The 9,362-nt window shown below is 39.2% G+C and overlaps 1 protein-coding gene across 2 annotated transcripts in view; it reads left to right on the plus strand.

Moving 5' to 3' along the window:
• Positions 1-9,362, plus strand: part of atrnl1b (attractin-like 1b) — a 65,738-nt gene that overhangs the window by 25,728 nt on the left and 30,648 nt on the right. For both annotated transcript variants that reach the window (XR_004327216.1, XM_032502189.1), the window contains exons 21-23: positions 4,552-4,604; positions 7,887-7,981; positions 8,253-8,331. Coding sequence is in view for 1 of the 2 variants with exons in the window: in XM_032502189.1 (XP_032358080.1) it covers positions 4,552-4,604; positions 7,887-7,981; positions 8,253-8,331 (227 nt within the window). In the remaining variant the exon portion in view is untranslated. The remainder of the gene's footprint in view (positions 1-4,551; positions 4,605-7,886; positions 7,982-8,252; positions 8,332-9,362) is intronic.

Genomic DNA, 9,362 nt, shown 5'->3' on the forward strand with positions numbered 1-9,362 from the left:
CTCTCTCTCTCTCTCTCTCTCTCTCTCTCTCTCTCTCTCCCTCTCTCTCATGTCACATGATCCTGCAAAACTAAGCAGAAGTAAAGTGTATGTGATTAGAAAATATACATATATTTACATAATCTGAAGCATTTTCATATAATTACATGTACAGTACATTGTTCTACTTTTATACTATGATAGTTGATCTAAACTCTAGTAGTCTAACCTGTATTCAGGTGTCATAAACGCACAGTATCTGGCAATATATATATATTTTTTTCTTTCTTAGAGAAATCATCAAGTGCACACAGATCAATACCTGTTACACCCTTTGTGTCAGGAGCAGTTTTTTCATTCAGCAGCCAATATGTGGTAGTTATTCTAAGCACTGATGACCACTGTGTTGGAACTGGAAAAAGAGAGTGCATCAACTATAGAGACTCAAAGTTTATCAACACGTTTATTTCATGGACAGTACAAGGTAGTTGACGTCAAAGCCTTGGAGACATATTCACAATGTGCAAGAAAGACCATTGAATGAGAGAACACAGAAAGTGCTCAGACGGAGGGCGAGGCTGGAGGAGAGTGAGACCGCAATGCTTTTCTCTTGATTTGGAAATTAAATACACGGCGCTTTGCACAAATGACGGAAGCGTCACTGCTACCAGATGGAATGCAGTGCAGTACAATGTAGAGCAACACACGGATAGCAGGTGGCTAACAGTTGACAAAAATTACATTGTCTCTACCCTACGAAATCAGAGGGGCATATCAGAACGGGCCAAACACCAGCAGGCCGATCACCATCAGCCATTTAGAGGGTGGATGTGTCCATACAGCTCTGGATCCAGTTATGGGAAAGGTTCCTGCAGCCCATTATGTAGTATCAGCTTCAAATTTAGCCAGCCACATAAACCACCAGAATATGTTGCAAAGTCAGTCCCATTTACTCTTTAATTAGATTGTCATTATCAACAACCGCTGTTTCAGTGCTGTCTTTAATCTCAAAATCGAGATGTATTTTCACATTTAAACAAATTTAGAGTATTCAGTTTTATTCAAGTGTAATCTAATTAGTGTGTGTGTGTGTGTGTATTGACTAACAGTTGGGGTGTTGGGTGTTCCCTTTTTTGTAATGTAATTTCTAGTATCTCATTACATGTAATCAGTGTCTCCCCAACCCCTGTCTGCCACTCACTCACACCGCCCCCAGCAGTAACCCTTACACAAAGACCTCCACACAAGGGTACTCTGTCTTTTCCGCAATGTGCACAACAGTACACACATGCACTCTTTCACACATGCATGCACCACGACCACCATAGCCATTAGGACCTCCAAATAATAGCAGCAGTAATGAAGTGAAATGTGCATCAGTGCATAATCAAATTGTTTTTGAAAACAATTGATGAGGTCCACACTGCGTTACTTTGATGAGTTGAACAAGAGCGGTTAGGGAAATATTATTTGTGATGATTCTTATTATTCAGGATCCTTCTTGTGCTGGAATGTACACATGTGTGCTCTGGCCTGCGTATGTGTGAAGGACATTGTTCATAGCATATTTTGTGTGTGTGTGTGTGTGTGTTGGTGCACAAGCACAGACAAAGGTTCCAAGTTGAGTGTAGATCAAATTAAGATACAGTGGAGGGGGATTGCCTGAAGTTCAGATGTGTGCACGCATGCATGCAGGTGTAGATTAAATTAAGATACAGCGTAGGGCAGTTGTATTATACACTTCAAGATGAGCATGCGTGTGTGCTTTGCCATCTGCAAATGCCAGGCAGCTGAAATGCCCCAGGAGTGATGTTCTGCAAGGTTCAAAAGCCTGTGGTAGCATTTGTCCTCAGTCTTTTGTACCGTGGTAAAAAAAAAAAAAAAACACCCTATCCTTGCTTTGCCAATTTAATATAAACAGTGAGGGCAGCAGAGCTGGCTCCTCCCCAGCCCAGTGTCCTGCCCCCATTAGATCAGTCAGCGCACCGATGCTTGTCCTTCAGGACTTGCTGGTTAGATATAAAGGCAGAATCCTTCTTCATCCGGCCAGTTAATATTGATAAAGCATGCATTTACTATGCATGTTTCTCTGAGTAATCAGCAGCTGTTAAAACAGCTCTTCGGGACCGAAACATGACAGTATATAAGATATATAAGCATCAACTATATGAACAATTTATAACTCCCTTTTTAAGTTTAAATATAAGCTCAAATTACAGTAACAGTTTTACTCTAAACTCTGCCTGTCTCACTTCCTTGTGATATTTAGGGTGTTGGAACACATCTCCACCCACATCTGACTGACATTTTTTTGCGTAGTGCCGTCTGTCTTGTGAATCCAAAATGCTACAGAACAACCAGTGTTGCGTTATTTTTAGAGGGAAACTCATTCACTGTAACATCACTATCGGCCACCTCCTCCTCAGCAGCGTACGTGTCTCCTAGCTGCTTTGCTCCACTCCTCCATTTCCTCCTTCGCTGGGTGTCCTCTCTGACTCCTCAACACCGCCTCTGATATTCATGTTTTAACAACTCTAATTGGTTGTCTGTGAGATAAAAACAACAGTGACACAAAATCAGCGTGATAATAAATGTGTATGTTTTAATGCCATTTTTACTAGTGCATATCTAGTTCTTCTTACAGCAGGGATGACAAAGTAGTTCAGAGTGAGTAGTAGATTGTTAAAGATTGCAAGACAGGGCATGGAGATGTATTAAAATTGAGATACTGAACACTAATCAAATGAACACTGCCATTTGTTCTTCTTCATTACAAGCCTTTGGAAAGCCATGAGCCTGATACAACCCATGGAACAGTTGATGGCTCTCTATGGATGGGAAATGATTTGGCTTGGCAGCACTTCATTTGAAAGTCAGACTATTTTGGCTGATGTCATGCCACACTATATGTGTAAAAATTGTGTACAGTGTCAAACTGCAGTGGTTTAAGCAAACCGCATGACCTTACTGGACACCAAGAAACTCATTTACATCCCTCTATTTAATAAATGCACAGGTAAAAGTCTGTTTCTTTAGAAATGTATTAATCCAACTCTGAAGGACAGTATAGAGACTGTATCTTAAATTGTTAGAGAATCAAGTTCATACAGAATGTGTAGCAGGGAATGGCGGAAAGGTTTAAAGTGGTGCCTCTTATCATTGTCAATAGACAGTTATTGTTTGTATTTGCCATTTGTGAGGACAGTGGCAATGTGCAAGGCTTCAAAATTAAAGTGTTTGTCAACTAACAACGATAATGGATTGGAGGCAAATGGAAGCTAGAAATTGTCCAATTTTCACACCATGTTTAGCCCTGGGTTTGGACCCTCATTAGCTAGAGTTATAGATTCATTGGCCCTGGGCTTACAGTCATTTCACACTTGCAACAAACACAAACCATGGGTAGGCAGAGGTAATTATAGTTAATAAAAAAATAAAAAATAAGATATATTTATATTCTTCTTCTGGAACTGACTACTTTGATTGCTTATTATTTGTCACAGTTTTATAGTTGTGTGGTCATAAGAATTAGAAAAAGTAATTTTTGCTTCACCGGCTCTTTAAAGGAGAAATTAAACTGTATATTTCTTTCGGCATGAAAACCTTCAGCGCCCTTTATTACTGTTTGCTTCATGTATACGTTGATAAATGTTACAGTGGAAAATGGTTGCTAAATGCTTTAGAATTAGTTTTGTGTTTAGATTTTTTAAAATAAAGTCTATAACTCCAACAGACTGAACAGCATAATTAGAAATGCAAGGGTGGATACGTTTGATACTCAGTTTAGTGAAAGAAAGGCATGACATAAGTGTACTCCATTACTAAAGAGCAGACGGTCTCCTGTGTACATCTTGATCGCACTCTGTTGTACAAGGTTTCTGTTGAAGAGCTTTGGTCCATGCAGATGTAACAGATGTCAGAAATGACCTAGTGTCATTGACCAAATGTAGTCTTGATAAGTATTTTTTGGTATGTTTTTGTAGCAGTTCATGTTCTTGTTTATGTTTAGTTATTTGTCTCTTTTTCAACATTGCATGTTGTTTGAGATTCCAACGCTGGTTAAGAAATAAACCGCACTTTAGTACCGTGGATACTAAACTCCACTCCGGAACAGTGTTATCCCTGATCTTTGTAGGTTATCTCCAAAAATGGTGCTGTAACAAGGCTATGAATCGACGGCGGAATCAAAAGTAATGGGACGATCATTTTGGATTATTTATCTAAAATAATCAAGTAGGAATTATTGTACATAAATTGGTTTGCTCAAAGGACGTTAGGAGATTATATTTGGTATGATACTTTTAGATGCCACTCTGGGCTCTGTGATCAGGTGTTATATAAAGTTTGTTGCATGTCAATGTGTTGCTTTGATAAACAAAATGTAATTAACTTTTGCAAACTATCAGATTATTTCCTCTTCGTCAGAAGTAAGAGACCTGATGAAGTGCCAACAGCAGGAGCTAATGCGCTGGCACTTGGCAAACATTGCTCCCGATAAGGAAGCATTCTTGCTCTCAATCTGGTAGCGCTCTTCTTCATCTTGTTCTCTCCTCTCTGTTGTCTTCACTGCAGATGTGACTCAGAAAACCGTTACCTTGGCAATCCACTCAGAGGAACCTGTTACTGTGAGTAATTCTGCACTGGACAGCTACTTTCTGGAAAGACAGCTCATAAGCACACCTCGATTATTTTTGGCTATTCTCTCTCTCTTTCTTCTCTACTCTACTCTTCTCTTCTCTTCTCTTCTCTACTCTACTCTTCCACTCAGGGCAGATGGAGCATTTTAGCACTTTGGCACCAGGGGCACTTGTTCCGTGATATAATGACTTGTCATGAAAATGTCAAGTGCATCAGAAGGAGTGAGTGATTAAGCTAATCAAGGAGACGGAGGAGTAAAAACTCTCCACTTGTCTCAACTCACTCCCTCAATCAGCCACCTTTTCTTTCATTAATTTAGAAAGTTGACCAAATGTTAGTTTGACTTGAGTATGCACTGCAGTACAATGAAAACATATCAACAAGCCAGCTGCATTATGGGATAAAAATGACAAAGTTTACATCCATTGCCCAGTATTCTTCTATATACTGCACATGTCGGTGGCTGTGCTTTGTGTGTTTATTTGCATGATGTGGTGTCCTTCACGGTGCTGCAGTACATATTTTCTTTCAACTCTCTGCCACTGACAATAGAGCCTTTGCCAAGGTTTTTGTCCCTTTTTTGAAATGCCACAGCCTGACACCAGGCTCAATGAGGGGAAGACGGGAAGTAAAAGCCTGGAGCTTGCTTTAACCTCTGCACACTACTGGGACCTTCTCTTGAGCTCTGTTACGTAGTATTGTAAACATGACACCCTTGACTGTCTTAAAGGCCATTGAGCAAGGATTAACATGCCCTACTCATTGTGACGTTACCCAGCTACTTCACAATGTGTATTCTTTCTACTGCACGATTTGTCGCACCCAGACAAAAAGTACACCCAATTTGACCCGAGCATCAGTAAAAAATCATTTTAATCCACACAGTTGGATTTATACAAAGAGGTTGACTGATAAATTATTCTCTTTATTTATCGTCTTATTGTTTATAATCATCTACTGCCCCATTACTTGCAAACAAAAAAATCTAACATCCATGGTACAAATGTGATTGAGGATACAATCCAATGTGTATATATTAATTATTCTTATACTACTTATACTATAATTAGTATGTCGCGAATTCATGAAGCCATGTGACCACTATTTATGAATAGTTTGATACTTTATTAATCGCTGCAGGGAAAATTTTAAAGCTTAATGTCAGAGTCCGGTGTTCCTACTCGTTCTCTGTTTGATGATAAAGTTGTACGCCCTGATTGCCGTCATTGGATATGATTACAGACATTTTGATTTCCATCATTCTATCACTTGGAAGTTTCTTTTGATCATATCACATAGCGTACATCTCTATAAATGTATTCTGTCATAGCAGTCTCCAGTAGTGTAGGCCACAGCTGGCAGCTTAGAGGATGTATATCCTTCAGAAAGTTCCCACTCCTCTTTATGTTTAGATAGATAGATAGATAGATAGATAGATAGCCTTTATTATTTAGACTCAGTTCCTAAAAAAATACAAAGCAACAACAGAGAAACATACGATACACAAACAGACACCATCAAATAAGACCCTATACCAGTAATCCCATAGGGGACTGGTATCGCAGAGCACTGACCGTGGTCAATCAAATGTAAAATGACAGAGTTACAAGAAGAATTCAGGCGACCGTCCATTATACTCAATTCCCATAAAGCGGAGAAAGTAATAACTCCTGCTTGACAAAACAAGTCACGTGCACTACACCACCTGGTTTTCCCAAGTAGAATACGCAAACAGTCATTATAAGCGACCCGCAGCTTATTGTAGCTTGCCTTTTAAACTTGACCCACATGGGGGCAGTGAAAAGTAGTACAATATGCTTTAAAGAGTTTTGTCTTGACAGTAACAGAACACCGAAAAACTTCCTAGCAATATGTAGTGCCTGCATATATACATGCGACTTGCCTATACATGTCCTCATCATCTGACATTTGATCTGTTATGATGTGACCCAAATACTTAATTTTGCATCCAACAGTAAGCCATGCCCCGCAAGATGAAAAGATGGAAAATTTAGGTCCTTATCCTCTTTTACTACACAAACATAACCAGACTCTTCTTGCCATTATATTTCACGTCATATTCAACCCCATATTTGGAACATATATTTAACAGCTCTTGAAACCCTGCACTGCTAGGGGAGACAACAGCCAAGTCATCAGCTATACATGAGATGGTTCACTATATGTTACCCATCATGCATCCTTCTTACACTGTCTCAGCTGGTCGACAGGTCATCCGTAAATATAAAAAGGGCCGGAGAAATATCCCCCCTGACGGACGCCATTACCGACACCACGGACTAGAGAAGACACCCCCCATTTGATCTGTATGCTGATTGAATACCAAAAGCAGGATCCTGATATACCATTTGGTACTCCTCTTTGGCTCAGTTTTAAAAACAGCTTGTGGTGATTACTCGGTCAAAAGCCTTGGAGGCATCAATAAAACCAATAAAACAGAGGATTTTTTGTCTTCTGTAGGTTCCCACCATTCCTTAAGTGCATAGATACATAGATCATTACCATGCTTGGCCTTGAAACCAAACTGTTTATCTGAACTATACAAATAAACACAACCTATCTAATAAATTCTTTCCAGGACTTTTGATAATACATTAGCTAAAGCAATAGGCTATAATTGTCCACACTCCCCACCTTTCCTGCTTTGTCCTTATGACAGGCACCAAAGTAATGGACACAGAGAGTCTGGTAACACCCATGAGACATAAACCAGAAAAACAAATGGCAAGAAGAACTGCAACCCTCGGGCTGGCCCATTTCAGGTGCTCTGCAGTAATATGATCTGACCGCTCTCTTTATTATCAGCTAGCTGTGTTAAGCTAGATGGATCCATTGGCTGTAATTCCAACTTTTTCACCATAGACGACATGGCCAACTTCATACGGTTCACTTTTAACACAATTAAATAGGTCAAAGTAATGTGCCTCCACAACTCTGCTATGTTATCAGCCCCAGAGACCCCTCTACGTTGCATGGTAATGATGTACTGTCCCGTTCAAGCTCTCACCTCCTTCCAAAGCCATTAACATCACTACCTAGGAGCTTTTCAGCCATAGAGTCCGCCCTAATTTCTTTCTCGTGTTTGTTGACATACGTAGTGCATATTTATAACTTGCATTAGTACGCTTTTTGAGTTCCAAGACTGGCCCCTCTCTCGGCCTGCCTGCCTGAACCCAGGCCTCAAATGCAACCTTCTGTTTAGTTTGCTGTTGAATGATATATGATTTTTTTTCTTTTTTTTTGAATAGACAATCTCCTGATTGACTACCAATTCACCTTCAGTCTCATCCAAGAAGATGATAATCACTACACTGCCATCAACTTTATGGCCTCACCTGAGCAGGTAACGATTGAGTCATACGCTGCCACATTTAACGTTGATGACCCTTTTCTTATCAAGACGCTGGAGAGTTGTACCAGGAGTCTGGAACAGCCCATAATTTTGTTTAAGGCTCCTTGAATCCTTGTTTAATTGCATAATCTTTTCATAATATCTCTGCTTTTATGATGTACTTTACTATAATGATGCTCTTGCTCATGCTCTTTTTTTGTGTGATGTTCTTCAAGTTATCCTATATTTAAATACATTAATTTTTTATGTTCTCCTACTGAAGGCTAACAAGAACTTGGACATGTCCATTAATGCATCCAACAACTTTAACCTCAACATCACGTGGTCGGTGGGATCAACAGGTACTTTTACTGGATTTTGCAGTTCATTTACTGAATTGAAGAAACATCTTCTATTCCCAGAGACCTTGATGAAGGCTAAACTCTGACCACAGCCCATTTGCTTGAGGCATTTTTTATATTGATTCCAATCTCATCAGTATGGATTGAATAATCAGTCCATTTATAATAAGTTAAGTTTTGAATTAAGTAGTAGTGTCAACAGCCCATTGGTTAAGGACTTTTTATTCTTCTCTTTTCATTGTATTGTAAATCAACCCATTGTCTGTGAAAATACATATTACCATAGATGACTACCAAATGAATTGGTGCAAAAGAGCAAAATAATTATGCATTAAAAAGTGTGTTTTCCAGCTAACAAATGGCTTAGGTCACAGATGCTATTAGAGGTTTCAGTCAAATGCTTTTAGAATTGTAAAATTAATGCATATTTGGATGTTATAATTAGCCTTTTTAAGCGTTGGAAGGTCAGCAAAGCAGATATTCAAAATAGAAGAATATGTAGTTGGCCACAACCACACAAAATGCTATACACTCAGTTTGTCCCAAGCACAAATAAGAGAGAGGGAATTACACCAACAGGTCAATCACAGACCCATGCTGATCATTTATACTGACACCTACTTCCATAACATTCACAGAAATAATAATATACATCGTTCAAATAGACCTAAATATTACAATATTAGTCAAAAACCCAGTTTATTAATTTCATATTTTAATTGTATCATCATAAATTAGCTTTTTCTTAAAATTTGTTTTATGTATTTATTTGAATAATGATTTAGTCAGTGGTATAACCGCTATAGCAGAGACAATAATGTACGCTCTCTTGTTAGTGTGTGCTGTGTCACTGGTGAGTGGGTATTATAGGTCCCCTGACAAAAGACACCCAAGGACACTGCAGTCGTCCAGTGCCACCGTTTATCTCCTGGCCTCCCTTCCTCTCAAGTCATCTGCCACTTTCTTCCTCCCGACAACACTGAGATTTTCTAACCACTGGAACACGTTAACCTCCAACCTCCATCCACCCC

Source organism: Etheostoma spectabile, chromosome 21, assembly GCF_008692095.1.
Source record: "Etheostoma spectabile isolate EspeVRDwgs_2016 chromosome 21, UIUC_Espe_1.0, whole genome shotgun sequence".
In the NCBI taxonomy this organism is placed as follows: domain Eukaryota; kingdom Metazoa; phylum Chordata; class Actinopteri; order Perciformes; family Percidae; genus Etheostoma; species Etheostoma spectabile.